This window comes from Trichoplax adhaerens, genomic scaffold (assembly GCF_000150275.1).
Source record: "Trichoplax adhaerens TRIADscaffold_8 genomic scaffold, whole genome shotgun sequence".
NCBI classification, from domain to species: Eukaryota; Metazoa; Placozoa; class Uniplacotomia; order Trichoplacea; family Trichoplacidae; genus Trichoplax; species Trichoplax adhaerens.
In genome coordinates, this window is record NW_002060950.1 from 2,553,144 (window position 1) to 2,572,988 (window position 19,845).

General features: G+C 32.8%; 4 protein-coding genes across 4 annotated transcripts; 2 read left to right on the forward strand and 2 right to left on the reverse strand.

The window, feature by feature from the left end:
* Positions 1–499: 499 nt before the first annotated feature.
* On the forward strand, positions 500–3,990 carry TRIADDRAFT_12344 (uncharacterized protein; the record flags this gene model as incomplete). The annotated part of the gene is made up of 10 exons (XM_002114617.1): positions 500–605; positions 1,683–1,762; positions 1,861–1,969; positions 2,074–2,135; positions 2,262–2,360; positions 2,621–2,740; positions 2,851–3,000; positions 3,126–3,170; positions 3,574–3,699; positions 3,772–3,990. Coding segments are annotated over 10 exons (1,116 nt in total), but the record flags the coding sequence as incomplete, so codon positions are not given.
* A 2,115-nt stretch (positions 3,991–6,105) lies between these two features.
* TRIADDRAFT_58716 (uncharacterized protein) lies at positions 6,106–7,841 on the reverse strand (the record flags this gene model as incomplete). Its single annotated transcript, XM_002114797.1, has 6 exons — positions 6,106–6,241; positions 6,316–6,413; positions 6,566–6,619; positions 6,716–6,832; positions 7,255–7,395; positions 7,746–7,841. 6 exons carry the CDS (start codon positions 7,839–7,841, stop codon positions 6,106–6,108), a joined length of 642 nt encoding a protein of 213 aa, XP_002114833.1.
* A 5,512-nt stretch (positions 7,842–13,353) lies between these two features.
* Positions 13,354–14,277, reverse strand: TRIADDRAFT_64123 (uncharacterized protein; the record flags this gene model as incomplete). The annotated part of the gene is made up of 2 exons (XM_002114798.1): positions 13,354–13,832; positions 14,115–14,277. The coding sequence occupies 2 exons, from the start codon at positions 14,275–14,277 to the stop codon at positions 13,387–13,389; spliced, it is 609 nt and encodes a 202-aa protein (XP_002114834.1). The 3' UTR covers positions 13,354–13,386.
* Positions 14,278–17,773: 3,496 nt separating this feature from the next.
* TRIADDRAFT_58718 (uncharacterized protein) lies at positions 17,774–18,600 on the forward strand (the record flags this gene model as incomplete). The annotated part of the gene is made up of 2 exons (XM_002114618.1): positions 17,774–17,795; positions 18,008–18,600. The coding sequence occupies 2 exons, from the start codon at positions 17,774–17,776 to the stop codon at positions 18,598–18,600; spliced, it is 615 nt and encodes a 204-aa protein (XP_002114654.1).
* Positions 18,601–19,845: the final 1,245 nt, after the last annotated feature.

Sequence of the window (19,845 nt, forward strand, 5' to 3'; positions counted from 1 at the left end):
GAAATTTTCGTAAAAAGACTTTAAAACATTATACTGGAGTGGAGATTACGCTCAATGACGGTAAAAAAGCGAAAAGTGGTGAATTTGCATCAAAAAAGGGCCTAAATAGTTTTGTCTGACAACTCACTAAGCATTTTAATATTTGCTCTTAAAGTAATCATTTTCTCACTCATACTAATTCCTATCCGTCTCTTAAAAATTTACCGTAAATAATATCAAAATACTAAGTCTATGAAAACCATTACCGTTATCATTCCCAGGCTGCGTTTTTTTATTATCGTAATTATGGTGGTGATACTATATGCATGTATTGAATTGACTGTAACAACGGAATTAAACAAATGTCTTTGCATATACAGTGCCTTAAATATATAGATATATATCTATATTAATGCATATAACATTAACTACAAGCATCTTAGTGGGATACTTGACTGAACTACTAGTATTCCTATTTACTACTTTTACAATCTCCACCATATCTTTAGTAAATCATGCTACTTACGTTGATCCTGCTGATTTTGGTGATATGGAAGAAGCAATTAAAAGATTAGCTAAAAAGTTACCTGATGCAGCAATTAGAATTGAAGATAAAATTGGCGAAGGTATGCTAATGTGTATTATTATAGGTGCCATTATTTGTCCAACAAAGTACATGACAACCTTTAAATATATCTGTAAAATATATTTTCATAGCTAATATTACTTTGCTATAATTTGTAAGAGCTGAATTCGGCTAATACTATTGGACCAATTCACACTAATTTTGTTTGATGTATAATTTATTTATACCATTGTTTAAAGTCTGTTTATCAATTTTACAACTAGGAATAATTTAGCGAGTGATTGTACATGATGTTAACCTAATGATTGTTGCAAATTTGCAATGTAGCACATGTCTCTCCTTGTAAAGTTAACGTGCTGTAGATTAAACCCTAGTAAGCCTAACCAAAATATTTTCCTAATCGTTATGATAGTTACATGAATTATATAATTTAATTATAACTGCCAATAACAATGATAGAATAAACTTTTAGCAATAGTGTAATATTATCTCAAGTACATCATCTATAACTTTCGTACCTAAATTCTTAACCAATATAACACTAATGTAATATAATTTTCGATACTAATATTACATAAGACTACTAACATTTAATATCTAAAAGACAAATCTAGCCAAACCCAAAGTGTATCTAACAAGATAAAAAATAAAAAATTACCCATATCATTTTTAAATTTTGCGTAATTTATATAACAACTTATAATAAAAATAATAGAATAGCACATATACTTAGCATGCAAATAACTGAGAGATATCATGTGACGGGTTACCATAACTTCGATGTATTTCATCATAAATACAGGTATTATCAACGTGTTAGGCAAGATTATGATTTCTTTATTTATATAAATTATTAAAAGTATTTATGCAATACAACCTTCGATTTAGTATCTTAATTAAGAACATTTTATATCTTTGTATACTGTTATAATTTACTTTTTAGTCTCATGCATTACTTGTACGGATTATGTTATCAAAATTTATAAACTTGTACTCAAATTAAACTAGTTCAAAGGCTGTACAATTAATAATCTCATACATTCGTAATAATTTTAGTCCACTTCATTTGTATTACTAGACTATGAACAGTGTCTTATAAGCTATAATTAACTCGCAGGTCAATTTGGCTCAGTAAGTAGAGCCGTCTGGACTAAAGATTCGGGAGAAAAAATAGATGTTGCTGTTAAATCGATTAAAGTAACTATGCTTATTTAAAATTTTTGTCCTATATTGATCATTATTGAAGTCTACATGTAGCAGTAATACTACCTTATGTGTTACTGTATCAAAATCAGGAGGACTGCACATTAAAAGCGAAGAAGGACTTCTTAATGGAAGCGGCTATGATAGTTCAATTTGAACATAGGAATATCGTACGAGTTGAAGGTGTTGTTTTAAGTAAAGGTAATTATTTTGATTGACAAGAGGTTACCAAACGTTTTAATATCATTTGTAATAAATTATTATTGTTTAAAATTTCTATTGTATACCAAATTTATTAAAATTAGGACGACTTAAAATGATCGTGATGGAATACCTAGCAAATAAGTCCCTAGATAACTACCTTAGAGTAAGTATGAAGTTCATTTCGAATGTTTAGCTAAAAATTTCTCCAATTCTATGCACAAAAACGTAAATGAGTTACTCCGAATTTCTCATCCTAAAATAATAATATTACCTTCGATAAATTATTTAGGAAAATAACCATAAATTTACCAAATTACAACTAGCGGGTATGGCTAGTGGCGTAGCTGCAGGAATGGAATATTTATCAGATAAGGGTTTTATTCATAGGGTAAATTTCCATATGATATGATTAGCCAAATTGATGTCGTAATATTCTAATAGTTATGATTAAATTTACAATATTAATCTCAATATGAATTCCTAACAACACATGAATACTCAATATAATTTTCTGAAATAAGATCATATTATATTTATTACTAACTAAATCTTCTCTAGTAATTTATAATATTATGGTACCTTATGAGATCGTCTAAAATCTGAATTGGTAACTGTAATTAATTAGAGACATTATTTCTCTATGCGTAGGATTTAGCCGCACGAAATGTATTGGTAGGCGATATGATGCTATGTAAAATTGCTGACTTTGGTCTATCTAGGGAAGTGCAACAAGATGATGAAGAGGATCAAGCGCAATATACTACCGAAGTATAACATCTCGCTGAAATCTTACCTTGCTACTTGATTCACTTCCCCAAATTGGCAAATTTCACTTTGTTACCCGAATTTCTTAATTCACTGTTTATTCTGATACGTAGGGAGGTCAAATTGCTTTACGATGGACGGAACCAGAAGCTATCATATCCCGTGGTTTTACTACAGCTAGTGACATTTGGAGCTATGGAATCACTTTATGGGAAATTTTTTCTTACGCTGCTCGACCTTATGGAGAATGGGGAAATAAAAAGGTCTGATTATATAGAATATGACTCATTATCGTTTATTATTGTCATATAAGATATTTTACTGTAGTGAAACTGAGAAAATTAATGTGTTTATCCTCCATCAATATTCTTGTTGATTTATTTACTAGATCATGCACTATGTAAACCAAGGATATCGACTTGCTCCACCAGAGGTAGGATACCGCTCATAATTCAATTGACACTTAGTCAAGTTCCAAACGATATGTCCATCATTTTTGTGCAACAAATTCAAATTTATGATATCACAAATAGCATCATTTAAAAATGTCCCTTTCTCAAATTTAATTGTTACTGCTAAATTGCCTATTTATTAAAGCGTAAACTAATATGTAATATGTTTTCACAGTTTGCTATTAATATTTATATTATTGTGAGGATATGTAATGAAAATATTACAAAATTGTCTGCAGCCGTTATCGAACATATCGCTCTTATGCTTCTGAACATGGAATCGCAACCTATATTTTACAAGCATAATTTTATTTCAGAATTTAATCTTGTTACACTATTAATCATTTGGTATAGTACTAAGTCCCGTTCTTTTAATCTTGCTAGAAATGTCCAAGATGCATTTACAGTTTAATGCTTAGATGCCAGCTGAATGACAGATCCAAAAGACCTACGTTTTCTAACATCGTTCAGTTTTTCGATAATCTGTTTAGGCTGCCGGATGATTTAGATGTTTTTGTGGATACAAAGTAAGTTATTTCACAAGCTGACATTTAATTATGTTTCGCTTTAATATTGTAACAGATGATGGTTTACTTATTACAAATAAAATTTGATAGCGTTGCGGATATCTCAATTTCATCTTGGCTAGAAGATCTAAAGTTGGAGTGCTACGTCCGCTTATTTGTGAATTCTAATATAGTTAATGTCAAAAATCTACTTGTTTTGAATGAGAAGAGGTTAACAGATATGGGTATTACGTCACTTAATCATATCAAAAAAATTCTTAAAGCAATACAAAGTGATAACGAAATTGATGATAGCGACGAAGACCACGATTATACCTTACTAGAAAAAGAATGCTAGAAAATAACCATTAAATTATCTAACTATTGTTTTGATAAATTATAAAGATTATCTACTCATTTTTAAAAAAGATATAGCGTATAGTTTACAAGTGTATAGCTAAAGTACGATGATTTATCTTATTCATTATGATTTTACGCTTTGGAAAGTAATAGATAATGATGATTATTAATCAATTATATCTTTTAACTCTTTTTTTTATTATTTTACATTTTCACTACAAATAATAATGAAATGAATTATATAGAATTCTTATATTATGTCCTATGTACATGTACTTTTTACTTGTTTTCTTTTGTATTAAATTGTAGACTATGTTTCGTTTTTGGTTTGTGGCATACTTTTACTAATAGTGTCATAGCATCATGCGTAAAACGGTATCGATAGTACTGCATGTACAGCAGAGAAACGATAGCAAAATCATTAGATCGCATATTTTAGCGCATTTGAACATGATATAATTAATATTCTCATTTATGATATTTTAGCTCATTCCATGTACAATACCTGCATAGGATTGTCATTATTACCTCAAATTTTGGATGATAGGTTATAATGCAATTCTAGAAACAATTTCGCGCTATCTTTTACACATCATTAGAATCCAGCTTAGCTTACATTTTTAGACATATAATGGATTGTCTTCGTTTGTATATCTCAGAAAATGATTTTTTTTTCAGGTAGAAAAGTGTATCGGGCACATTGATATTTTCAAGTTGTACTGGTGATTGATAGAATATCATGATTAGTATTTAAATAGGGCAGTAATGTGCATGCTACATATTAACATTATAGGTATAGAAGTCATTAAATCAAGCAAAGAACTAATTCTTGTTTCGGTAAATTTATCTATGATCATTGCTGTCAACTTTATAGATCTGTAAGCACATATGTACGATTTTCAATGAACTTAATATACCGCCTTTACGAAATACGATTTTTTTGGTTTCCAAAACTGCTAACAACAGACATCTTTTACTTAGGTAAACTGCTAGTAAAATTTGTTAGAACAACTACGATAGATTCTGAATCTTATTCTATCTTTGAATGCTAAACAGTATAACAAAAGTTACAGAATATGTGCTTAAATTTGTTTATTCGACGAAAAATTTACCATCATAAGGACATACTGGATTAATATTCTGTACATGCACTATAACATTTTCCTAATACGTAGTATCAGAATCGTTGAATGACTGCATTAAAATATCATAGTAAGCATCATGTAAGACAATTATAATAACAATAAAGATTTAGATAGAAGTTAATAAACCAAAAATTCAATTGCTGGTTCAAATCTGAGAAAGAACGTTATAACTACAGTATATAACGTTAATATATAAAAGTAATCTATTAATTGACAGGTTCGTTATTTCCGAGGCCAAAATCGAATTATAATTAACGTAAGCCTTGCAGCTTAATGCAAGTAAATTGGCTATTATACATCTGTTTATATCGATATTCGTATGAAATATTAATTGTACCCATTGATGGCGTCATCTGTTATACCAGAAAAATAGGCTTGTATTCCCTTGAAGTAGGTTCAACGACTAATAAAGGGTTGTTGTAGTGACGCTACTACAGTAGCGCCATGCGATCCGGAATTAATCTAGTAGCCTATTTTCGTCCCTGAGCTCTACTACTAAATATATTTTAGGCCAACTTGGATATTTTCACTATCTTCAGCAGTTAGAGCATTATATCAGCTGTAGCTACATGAACCAAAGTGACAATACAATGTGCAATTGACTAACGGTACCATCTTTTAGATAAAAAGTATGGGGCAAAACATAACGCTTATAACCCTAATAAATATGCATATTTAGTTAACTTCATTGCAACTAATTATGCGGTACTACATTAATCTGTCTTGTTTCGTTTACACATTTCATTCTCTTCTATCGGCGAGGCAGCTCTTTTACTTGATGAGTCTTTTGGATAGCCTTCTAATCTTTGATGTTCAATCTCAGTTACCAACGCTGCTGGACGACAAGCTATCACCGACTTTACTGTATTTCGCCTAGCTACTATAGTGTTTATTTCAACAAAGTATTAGCAGTATGACCGAAGTAATATCATTATGCCTACTAAGAAAGCAGCTGACCAACCTCCGTGAAGAAGCACAGCTCGACCATTTTCACAAATAGACCGCTTTGCGGCTCCTTGTTTCAATCCAAACAATTGTCCTCTGTATGTTTCATTAAGGAATACTCAACAAAGATAGAGTCTATTCAATTGTGACTTATTGCATAATATGTACACCTCACAGAGTTTAAGGTTACTTTGCCTTGATACTTAGCAGCTAAGTGAAATAACTTTGTCATAATTCTACAGTATTCATAAAATATAGTCACATAGAGCTATGAAAGATACAAGTTAGCTATATCGTATGGACCTCGTATTTCCATGTGCTTAAGTAGTTGGAGTTTGCAAATAGAAATAGATAACATTAAATGTTAGTAAATAATTACTTATCGACATTCTACATATTGGTGAAGTGTTTCAGCAATACCTTTTCTGCACCACTTGTGATAATCACGTTCTGTTGCAAATAATAATAATAATGCTGTACAATAACGTATTTAGCCATAGAAGCATAACACAAGCTTCTGAGATAACTAGTATTTATCATAGTTTTTACCGGCATTAAGAGAGAACTTACTTTGCCTTTCGTAACTCTAATGATTTCAATGGCGTTTGCTAATACACGACGTCGTAACCCAGAGTCACGAATAGTAGGCGAATAGCTAATTTCGAAATGAATACCTTTTTCAATTGCCTACGGATAAATTATAATTATATAATGTAAACGATGTAAATATTGGTCTCTGATGATTAAACAATTTCAGCAATCAGCTAGACTATAGTCGAATCGAACATTAAATTGACGAAATCAATCAAGTTACGGATATTAAAATCAGTAAGCATAGTATTGTTTTCTTCGCATTCACAAGACCTGTTGTACGGGGGGTATCTTTAAGTAGAAGGGTAACTTTTCCGTCAAGTTTAAGGAGATTATATCGACTTCTAGGTTCATGCACGCTTGCTGATATTGGGGTATAAATTGATAAAAATGAAAGGAGAGGTTAGTTTGTAATTTATGGGCCAATTATGTTATTCTACGGTTTCTTCATAAAACGGGTATAGAAATCAGTAGTGTAGAGTCTGATAGTGCGCTTGTATAATTCATTAAGAGCTCACCTGAAATAACTTTTCAGTTGTTGGCTGAACAGCAACAATATCAAACTGTTGGACGCATTCACTTTGCATATGATGCAATTGGCTATGGTTTTCTAGTAAGATAGTAACACGATTATATTGATTGAAAGAACGACCGCTAGCCTAAAAAATGAATAAGAAGTTTTATAACAAAAACTGCAAATTGTGCAGACTTAGATATTGTACATAGTATAGTGTTAAACAAGCAAATCGTAATTGTGAAGACAACCTGAATATGCGCTTTGGAGGATTCACTGATCTGAATATCTTGACAACATGGAACAATCTAGTTTTCATAATCCATAAAGCAGTCTAGTTAGTACAGTAGTAGTTAGTACTATTCGTCATTATTGTCTTCCTTCTGGTTAATTTAGGGTTGATTAATAATAGAAATTTACATCTACACTTTTTCTTCTAAGATGACGTAAGAATTGAGATGTTTCACTAGCAAGTAGCAAAGCTATCAAACTTACTGATGATGGAATCTTCTTTTCCAGTCTTAAGTCTTGATTAACTGCTATCGAATGATATCCAACTGATACAGACGAAGAAATGGTTATAATATCCATTAGAACAATAACACTTCCGTGTGCATAGAAGGAATCCAACCTACTATACTATCTCAGGTTGATGTTAAGCGTTGGACAAGTCAACTGCTAAGCAATACATTGTGTAATATGCAACTACGTTCTCAGCTATACCATACGTTAGCCAAAAACAAACAAGACATTAGTTCTAGCTTTCATATCTATGCATTACACAAATTACTTTTGATAGAAATAGAAGTCAATTCCTACTGCCAACAGTACCAGAGCACAGATAGAAACAACCTTAAGCTGCAGAATTAGTAGCATAATCATTAAACCATTATAAAGATGAGGCAACGAATCGCCTACTATAATGTCTCAAATGTTGATGCTAAGCATTGGGTAAGACAACAGTACAGTATATGTTTTTTTTTTTTAAAATAAGCAGGCTGCTAAGCAATGTATTGTGCAATAAACAACTATATTCTCATCTATACTATGAGTTACTAGGAAACTAATAAGATATTAGTTCTAGCTTGGGTAGCTATGCATGACACGAATTACACTCGATCGAAATAAAAGTCAATTACTACAGCCAACAATGCCAGTGCACCGATAAAAACACACTTTAGCTGCAGAATCAGTTGTATAATCACTGAGCTATTACAAAGAGGAGGTAAAAAATAACCTACTAGAATGTCTTAAAGGTTGATGCTAAGCATTGGGTAAGTCTGCAATACATTGTGCCAGCGTACCGATAGAAACACCCTTAAGCTGCAAAATCAGTTGCATAATCACTGAGCTACTATAAAGACGAGGCAAACAATAATCTACTAGAATGTCATAAAGGTTGATGCTAAGCATTGCGTAAGTCTGCAATACAATGTGCAATGTGCAACTATGTTGTCAGCTATACCATGAGTTACTGGGAAACTAATAAGATATTAGTTCTAGCTTTGATCGCTATGCATGACACGAATTACACTTGATCGAAATAGAAGTCAAATGACTACAGCTGACAGAGTACAAATAGAAGTAAGTTAAGCTACAGAACAAGTAGCATAATAAATAAACCATTGTAACGAGAAGGTAGAGAATATAAATTGATTAAGCTTGAGCTATAAAGTAGTTGATCAACACTCTTCCTAATTGCTTTTCTACTTGTGCAGTATAAAATGGCTACTAATTTATTAATTTGCATTTGGATCGGACTCGCCTACCACGTCGAAAATTGTGCAATCAGCCTACCTTTAACTAACATGTCCACACATTTTGCAACCATTCTCCGATCATCCGTGTATTGGATATTTAAATCGTAGAATATGGTCATTATAATTGATCTACTACTCCAATCCAAGTGCACAATACTGAGCAAATTGTTGGAAAGCGATTCCACATTGGATGGAGAAGGAAGACGATGGCAGCCAATTCAGCAAATCCTCCGTGGTCGTGTTCTGGTCAGTAGACTGAGTTCAGTACCGCGGCCAATTGTACGCCTTGAATAACTTGTTGTGTATAGGAAACGCCAGTTCTCCAGCCAAAATGTTTGTCGCCACATTTTTTTCTGGTCATTTTAACTGTACTGTACCTCTGTAACGGTACATTAGACTGTCCACGATAATAACCATCAAGTTGGCGGCCTATAGTATAGTGTACAGTTACAGCCATCCGGTATAGTAAAATGACCAGGAAAAATAGTGTTTCTCCTATCCTATCCTACTGGCTACTAATGAATAATAATTATAATTAAAATATTAATTATGATTAAAATATTAGTAATCAGTCCAACGTATCACGTGACTTGATGCTCGCTGACAGCCATTTTCGGAAACTTTGGGGTTCCACTTTAGTATCTGATGAGAAGTTATGTTCGATAATAATATTTTGCCTAATAATTATAATTACAATATCGGTTTTCAGTAAAAGAAGGGTAGGAGCACCTGGCCAGGAGCTGGCGCTACATTTTGCAGTGACTTTATTGACTTGTCTGCTTTCCGATAAGAATATTTTTGCCTAATAATTATAACTGCAATATCGTATTCCAGTAAAAGAAGGGTAGTAGCACCTGACCAGGAGCTGGCGCTACATTTTGCAGTGATTTTAATGGCTTGTCTGTTTTTCCCTAATAATTATAATTGCAATATCGTTTTTCAGTAAAAGAAGGGTAGGAGCACCTGGCCAGGAGCTGGCGCTACATTTTGCAGTGATTTTATTGACTTATCTGTTTTTCCCTAACAATTATAATTACAATATCGCTTTTCAGTATAAGAAGAGTAGGAGAGAGCACCTGGCCTGGAGCTAGCGCTACATTTTGCAGTGACTTTATTGACTTGTCTGCTTTCCGATAAGAATATTTTTGCCTAATAATTATAACTGCAATATCGCATTCCAGTAAAAGAAGGGTAGGAGCACCTGACCAGGAGCTGGCGCTGCATTTTGCATTCACTTTATAGACTTGTCTGTTTTTCCGATAATATTATTTTTGCCTAATACAGTGGACGCCGCTTATAGTGCCCACGGATATAGTGGCCAGCCGGGTTTAAGAAGCGGCGTCCACTGTATCTTATCCGAGTAAGGATTAGAGTAGTAACGTTTATTTAGAGTCTATACTGAGCAATAGATAGTATACAATGTTGTAGATGTCCGGATTCAGGACTTACTTTTAGAAAACTAGCGAATTTTCTTATATACTCTACTAGTTTACAGTACATCGCGAGGATCGTAAATAATCACAACGGTAGCCGATCTTAATTCTAGAATTTTTATGCTGTAGAGAGAGGCAGGAAACGATACTTTATGTACATGAATGGAAGGGCCGATATTTTGGGATTATTACCAATCTGAAAAGTTTCATTAATTAATATTGTAACTAGTGCTATACCGCATCGCAATTTGCCGATGGATCGTGATTCGTATAAAGCAATTTAAAGTCCGTGAGTTGTACCAACCTTGCAAGATGGTTATTTGTATTTGAGAGGGAGAGGAAACGACAGTTCATAGAAGAGGCGACTTATCATAGGGTCACCAATCCGAATAAGGATAAAACCACTAAAGTACAAGCAAAACTAATACTATCACTTTACTGCCATGTTTCTCCTTCCAACATTTACCTCCAAGTCTCTCTTTAGACAAAACTGAACCCAAACTTTATTCAAAAGTCAGCCAATTTAGAGTAAAACATCATCAATCATTAAACAGAAGTGATCACTTCATAGATAATTATAATGGGGCAAAACTGTTCATTTAGCTAAAAATGAATGGAAAAAGTCACCGATAACGGCAATCCCAATATGGACCACTAAAGGTTATCTTATGAAAATATGATTAGCATTAGTCAGCAATGGTCACTTCATGACATGCATACAGTATTCATTTTTGATGTACTTTACTGAAATTACTCTGCTTCCAAATGTGCAAATAAATCCATATGTAAGTAATCGCGTCTACTTCAAACTTTCTATTTGGACTAACACTAAAGCCTATTCTAACAGCGATTTTGAGCATGTTCTGATCCATTAGCGTAGTAAACCGTAAATTGTGCCTTTTATAATAGTATTAATAATCCGTGTGGAATCAACTCACTCAATTCATAGTCTAACTAGCAAACCATAGAGGTATAAAGACAAACGATCAAAAAAGCATCCTAACTAGCTTTAAGCTGTAATCATATGATTTGTAAGTATACTTTATCACTTTGGTAAGCTATGGCAACAACCTATCGAGCATTACGAGGTTGAAAAACGTATTTTCTATTCTGTCAAGGGAAATAACAGATAATAGAGATTGAAAGGCAACCGGTAAAAGACGTCCTGACTAGCTTTAAGCTGTCATCATGTGATTTACAGCATGCAAAGATCACTTTGGTAAGCTATGACAGCAACTTATCGAGCATTGCGAGGTTGAAGAACTTATTTTCTATTCTGCTAATGGATAAATCAATACTCTTCTATAAGCCGCTACAAATTACTGAGGATTAAAAAGAAATTGAGATAAAATAAGATGCCGTTTTATCTTTCGTTGCAAATGTTCCTCTATAAATTACCTTTATAAACTACTCCAATATTTTTATTAATTTTTATTATTTGATTTTTTCCGCATTCGAGCTGACTGTAAATCTGCAACCGACATGCAGTTTATAGAAATAAAAAGTAGTTATGTTCAATTTCATTATCATCATTTGGAATTTTTTTTCATTCAAGCTGACCGTTAATCTACAACAGAGGTAGAATTCACAAAAATAGAAGTAGCTATTTAAATTTCATAATTTATTAAATTAAACCGACCGTGTATCTTCTATAAAATAGGATAATAACTGTGTTACAAATACGAAAATGAATATTATGCGTCACTGACGCAACCCGCCATTACTTTATTTAAGTACTAGCATCGACACTGAACCAGCCCGTTGCTAGCTTTTGGACTGGCTTCGAGATAGTCAAGATGCAAAAAACTAGATACGCCATGATTAAAAGCTTGCATATACATTATACATTTTGTAATACATTTCAACAGCGACTTTATATTAAAATCTATTTCTAAATGGCCTTCAAAACCTCAAGTGTCGTTGAATCTTATCATGAAATCGAAATCTGTTGTTAAAACTAGTCAATTTTTGGTTACTTATCTGCTGCAAACAATAGCGATGGGTTAAAGTGCATTTAAAAATATTATTAATCAACTTGCCACCTAGAATATTGTACAATCAAGTGTACTCGTAGGCGGGTAGAGTGCTACAGCAGCCAGAAAACTTGTCAGTAAAAAGGGAAATCAATTATTATAGCAATGATTAAGAGTAAGAAATATTATTAAGTTATAGCACAGCCTAAAGTAAAGTGAGTTAATTTACTAAGCCCTAGAGCTCTAAATGTCGTACACGAAAGAATAGTCTCATATTTTATCATCGTGTAGAATATGACATTTCAGTAATGAATGTTTTAAAGTGAATTGTGTCCAAATAAATCCGTTGACAAGGATAACATAGCTAGTTAATTGTAAAACAAATAAATGGTATAGCAATCATTACTAGATTACAGCGTACTGTGTGCATTCATTTTTCAAGTAAATTGCAAACCTATTTTATGGGGATAGTTAATTAAGGGAAATTTGCACTATGTGCGAACATTCACTTACTCAGTTTTCACTATCATGTCCATGAGAATCAGTGAACATAAAAGATTGAAATTATTTACCTAAATTTATTAAACATCAGAAACTTTGTAAAATAATATTTTGACTATGTGAAGGCCCACTGTTATGAAGCGTTTCTAAATAAGTTTTATGACCAATCGACATCTTGTAGATCCGATGTTGATATCTAAATAGAATGGTGAATACGTATGTAATTGATTTAATTAATAGCGGCATGATAAGGATTCGACTAGATGATACCATCTCATACATCCTCCAGCGAGCTTATATAATCATTGCTTTTTTATTCCAGCAGGTTAATACCGAATATTGTTGATAAGTATCATCCAATTTTTTAACTATTAATTAATTACTGAATTATCTCCGTCTTTTGAACTCAGTTATTAATAGCAACACTTGAAAATAATGAAATTTCATGCTCTGATTGTTTACTAATGCTCTAACGCTTTCTATCACAGTGATTATTTTCATCATCGATAGAGTCGCTAGAATCACTATCGCTATTATTATCAGAATCATAATTATCGTCCCCATATTTGCCTAATTTAAGAAGCCTTGATTGATTAGAGTCAAAAATCTTAGCCACAATATCAGATAAAATGGCTATTTGATGACTAGCAGGTTTACAGTACAGACGGCATCCACGGTGTTTCGAACGGCAAGGACCTTCAACAATATCATACGAATGATCACCTTTATTTTGCCGACATAACTCGGTAAATTCAATCCAATCTTCATATTCGCCACGATGAAAATATTTGTAGTTAAAATGGCATAACATTTGTTTGGGGACATGATATTCAATAATAGCGGCATTATGAAAATTTCTTACGGCAAATCGAATGGCATCATCCATATTCCCGGTTACATAGAATCCGAAAACATCTAGTAATGAAATTGCAAAGTGATGTAATTCACTAATTCATATTTATGATAGCAATGGGGGGGGAAGCTAAAATTATAAATTGGATCAGGCTTTCAGAACATATGGGTAGAAGGTTTTACACGTCAAAAAGAAATACTAGTAACTCCCTGATTCAATAATCACTCAATCATTTTTCAGTCTAATAGATGATTTACAGCAATAACAATTTAAGTACATCATCGAATATTTTTATTGATCAAAAATCAAAAGCAATAGTGAAGTATTTCATATTCATGACTTACCTGCAGGACTAAAATCATGGAATAGATTATCTGGATGATTGATGTTAATTCCTTTAGTCATAATTTTTTTAGCTGTAGTATAGCTAGTTGGATGAAATAACAAACCGCTACTTTCATAATTTTGATTATCTACAATTTGATCGAAAATTGCAGGTAAATCCATCCTACGAGTAATCATTTGCAACGATCGAAGAAAAAACTTTGGTTAATTGAAAAACTTTTCTTCCAACTTCAGCCACTTCACTAATTTGATTTACATCCAATACTTATGCTCATTATATAGTACTGTCAAATTAATTATCAATCAATTATCGTAACGCAATTTCGATAGCTTTGATGATTATAGTTACTTTACTCTATTTTTATGACAACAAGTAATACGTACGTCCGCTTTGCTATCAATTTTTATCAGTAGAGCCGGAAGAGTATTTGATTTATGATATGATTAAAAGAACGATAAACCAGTCGATCTTCTAGTCAGAAAATAGTAAAAAGAATAATACAACAGCGTTTTAATATCTTTAGTTTGGCAATGATTGCAATCATATTCCAAACTTTAAGCCCATTGTTCTACTGTCGACATAAAATTAAAACGGGATTATATTTTTTATGATAAATTCGTCGATACTACTATACTCATTGGTAAATAATTAAGGTAAAATAAAATAGATTAATAACATTATATCGTTGCCATGATTATGATGACGATGACAATGTTAATAAATCTAATTTCTTTATCTGTGGTAGAAGACAATTAAGCACCGCGGACTGGAAATGAATCTAAATCTGTCCCTTCAATAGTTTCTACGAAGTGATGGATAATCGCGCACCTTTGTTAGAGCTATCAATGCGCTGTTTACGTTAAATTTCATTACATCATTATTAAATTTTTGAATTAATTTTACGGTAATTACAAAGGAAATTCTGCCCATTTAATCAAGCTGGTATTTAGGCATTTCGACGTAAATGAGCTATATATTTTCTCTTGCATAAATAATTAAGTACTCGAATACCTACAGCAAACAGTGCCCTTACCTTTCCATGCTTATAAATAATTATCAAATCACTGCTTCGTAATTAAAAGTCTACAACCAGAACTAAAATCGTTTTTATTATATATCTCTATTATTTGTAAAATATGAACTACTTTATTGTGACTGCAGAAAATCCTTTCTTTGAAAGGATACAGCAGTAGAATCATGTTGAGAGAATAAAAGATTTTCCTTGCTGTTAATGAATTTTCAAGGCAAGCGGTAATAAGGTCATAACTACTTAATAAGAAGCATGTAATTTAATTTAGAATTTAACTCACTTTTAATACACCTAAAAATAGTGATACAATCAGTGGCAATAGAAATCTCACTACTAATCATTGTACACCTGGGCTTATCATGGTATCTTTAACAGAATTTTTCTTAGAAGCCCCTGACGTAATGCAATTCAGACTTTGTATTTATATAGAATTAATAATTTGGTATTGTAACTGGTTATTAACTTTATTCACTGCCTAAAATCTAAGTATTGCTCTTAACCGTTATAAAATTGATATACTCGTATTGGGGATAAAACTATTGAGATGAAAGGCAGAACAGGAATAACAAGGCTAATTCTCTCTTATAAGAGTAATAATGAAAATTATCGCGATCCGATTATTTTCAATCAAAGGGTTATTTTAAGCCAACCAGATAGCGCACAGGTACATCTACAGATTCTACAGGCATCTGTAAAAATTTTAAAATGCTATAGAGCTACATCATTCGATACTTACAACTTCGAATTTTAAAATATTGTAGAGCTACATGACTTACTACCCGCAACTTACAAGTACGGCAGTACGCAACTACTGTATGAGAACTGCTTATTATCCACAGTATAACAAATATGGATAACACAACGATGGCAGAATTCGTTACGTAGTATATGATCGAAATTATCATTTCATGGTCGTATTTACCATTTTATTTACACCTTATTTGTACCATGGGTACAATAAGTAACAGCATACGATGGGCATGAAAGAGTAATAACGTATCGCTTAATTTTTTTGGTAGATGAAAATGCAACCATTATTACTAAGTGAACTACCGCACAAATCAAACGAATAGCTGCCACATTAAAAGAGTCCTTCTAGTTTTTTAAATGTCAGAGTACATTAAGATTCCTTTTAACATTATCTTAAGGATAGCCTTGGATAAAGCTTTACATAAAAGCTTTTAATACCGTTTTTCAAAGGCTCTTGCCGTCAATCGATAAGTAAAAATAGCTTAAAATAGCGATTGGAAAATTCGTTCCCTTCCTTTTTTTGGGGGGGGGACGTTTTAATACGTATCGATTACATGCCCATGGTTAGGCGACTAATTAAGATTGCATTATAGATCTGTAGTAATGGATGATTAAGGCATAATACCAACAATTACATAACTCTCATATACTGTACTTACTGAAGCAATATAAATATTGTTATGAGTTACGGTCGATCAGCAACGCGGCGGGTTAGTCTAGTGAATATAATATCTTAGCTATTGAATTTCTCTTTACTTGCATATCGATAGTATGTCTGAAAATGTGCTTACCAGACCATTTCTTAACCAATACATTATTATACCTTAAAAATATTGTCGGTGAATATAGATGTTCATGCTTCAATTAGAATGGCATTTTAGAACAAAAAATCGTAACGCAAATACGAAAACGAATCTCAAGAGAATTTAACCGCTTCCTTTAATACAAGATGCATATATATCCTATATGGAGACCATACTCTGTCAAATTAGGGAAATAGAAGAAATGAATAACCGACAGTTGTACCTTGGACCAGGTTAAGCAGGAGGTGTGATATCTGCTTCCTTTTTCACACTTTAAACTTATCACTCCTAGATTTATCACAATTGTTAATATTCCTATCATGCGATAAGTCAAAAGTGCTAACACCAATGCAGTTATGAATCTAAAATATGTCCAACTGCACAGTTAACTATTAATATAAATCCTGTATCCCTTACTCCATACTCTGTACGTTATCAAAAGAGTAAATATGTGCTGGATACTATACATGGCTAATTTGCAGAATTTATAATACTACTCATATGTATCAATATATGTGATGCACTATTACTATAGGTTATGAAATTTATTAGTTCCAAAGTCATATTGATGATATCTTACACATTCCAATATAGCAGTTTTACGCTTTAAAACAAGATTATCACATCGGGGACAGGCTATTTTTATGGTTTCCAGCGCTAGAAAAATATCATTAATTAAGAATTATGCATCCAAAAATTATTCGATATGATTACTATTTTGCTTGTAATGTGGTCATCGACGTAAATGCAGAAATTATATCTGTTACCTTACTGATAAATATAGAAGATTTTTAATTTCTTTTACAGTATATAGTAGCTTGGGTAGGATTACGGAAGAGCTACCGTGTATACTCTAGATTTGCACGTCTAAATTTAGTAGACTTCTTTTTATAGAGTTGAACAAGTCTTCCGTAATGAGGTATAAATTCTCCTTGAATCACCCGGGAATCAATCATTCCACGTGGCTTGCAGACCTTTTGCAAATTTTGGTAATCCCATACGAAATACGCCAGGGATTTTGGGGGTTAAACTAAGTGTTCTTAGGCTCGCACAAGAGAACTAAACTAAACTAACATGGCCAATCCCTTACCGAAAGGTTCGTCTGCTGTAGTTGTTGCTTCGATAAAAATCAAGAAACCGTGCTCAGATATGAGGCCTATTTTAAGGGCCTGTTCAAACCATTTTTGATCAACTCTAGTTACAAGATGTAACAGCGATACTGCAACCTTTATATTACCTTGTAGAGATTAGATATTGTATATTTTTATCATAATTATACTGAAACAAATTGATCTGTCGATCCTGTAGATAGTGGATACTATGAATGGCATTCATTTCCAAAAGTGATGCTTGAAGATAGCTCTTTTATGACGAATCTTGCATCTAATACTTGCACATCGGACACACCTATGGACTTGTCTGAGCAGCTTATTGACAAGATGTCTTCGCAACTGTCTCTTAGCAATGGTTTTTCCCATCCGAATCAGCTACGAGTGTCATTGCCTGGGTTCCAGGATGAAATTCCTACTGCAGCTGACTCGATAGCCTCTAAATCAAGGTATGATGGCAGCTGTTTGACAAGGATTAATGAGGAAGATGACGAAATTGAAATGAGTCATGCCGATTCCGAAATGGAAGATTTGGAAGAATTTGATTCTGAGAATGATAGTGATGATAACAGCTACGATCCTGAAGCCAATTATGAGAATGATGTTAGCAGTGATACTGAGAATGGTGAAGAGTCTGATGCAGCAAGTGAAACAGGGACTGAATCGGATGGCAGCCTAACAAGATACATGCTCAACTACGAGAATATTGAAGACAGTGAAGATGAGGATAGTGATCTGGAATTTGATGCAGATTGGGATGAACTAGAGAGTGATAATGACAGCATTCCTTAATAGCCTTATATGTAGGGTAGAGATGTATATCATAGCCATCAATAAAATTGATACATTTTTCACTAACTTATCGTAATCTGTGGAGTTTATATACCTCAAAGTAGTTGTGCTTAATCGTGCGGGTGAGCGAATAGCGCATTTTCTTCCTCTGTGTCGAACTGTACTAAACCTAAGCTGCTTTTAAACTTGTCTTACCAATCCATATCGCATCCAGCATCTATTGATATTTGCACTACAGCATAATAATCAAAAATTTTAGACCTACAACTAAATACTGTATTACTGTAAATAGCTTGCGAAATAAGTTATGGGCAAGCGTAATTGCAACTAGCGATTGTTTCATTTTGCCCTAGCGGATTAAGAATACGAATGCGAATTGGAAGTCTGTATTGAAGGTTTTCAGACTCATTTACAATTCTTTTTCAACAACTATTTTAACAATCATTCACTAGCACAGACATCACATATTGTGTTAAAGAGATGATTGTTCACTGATAAGCCAAAACGTTATACAGATCTAAATACAGCTTAATCCAATCCATATGCAGTAATGACAAATATGAATCCCTGAAAAGGAGATACGAAAGAAACCGAACGATTCGATCTCAGAAGAGGTAATGACTATACGCGTATCTCGGGACTATTCAGCTCCAAATATTAATCGGTGGTGCAGTACTATTAAAACAAAGCGCTGTCCAAACTCATAGAAATGATACAGTTTACAGTGTTGCGTCAACTTATACACTATTGTATCAAACTTTCCTATATTGACCATTTTACATGAGAACCCTTTCAATAGTAAGCGCATGTTTCGAAATAGAAATACCTTAATAGGTTTATTTTAGTGCCATAATGAGTCATTACAGTCAGCAAATCATTTATGCAGTTAGTTGAGGCGATCGCTTACTTCAAGTCTATAAAAATCGAGGCTATTGAAGGATGTATCTTCAATTCTCAAGTAAAATGATGGTACCAATCCAACATAGGCATTATTCGCGTTGCACACCTTCTCAAAGTGATCGTTTTCGAAGTCGTAGACAGAATTGGAATGCTGCCCATATTATCAATTGTCTTGTGTTAAACCATCACGGAGATTTAAAATAATCATAACCATTTATAAATGTTGACTGCAAAAGTCATCCAACGTCTTCATTACATTTACTTTTTTGCATGTTAAAATTATATATTATATAACAGATAATCTGTTTATACATGAGTGGAGCAATTACGTGATATACTTTTTAC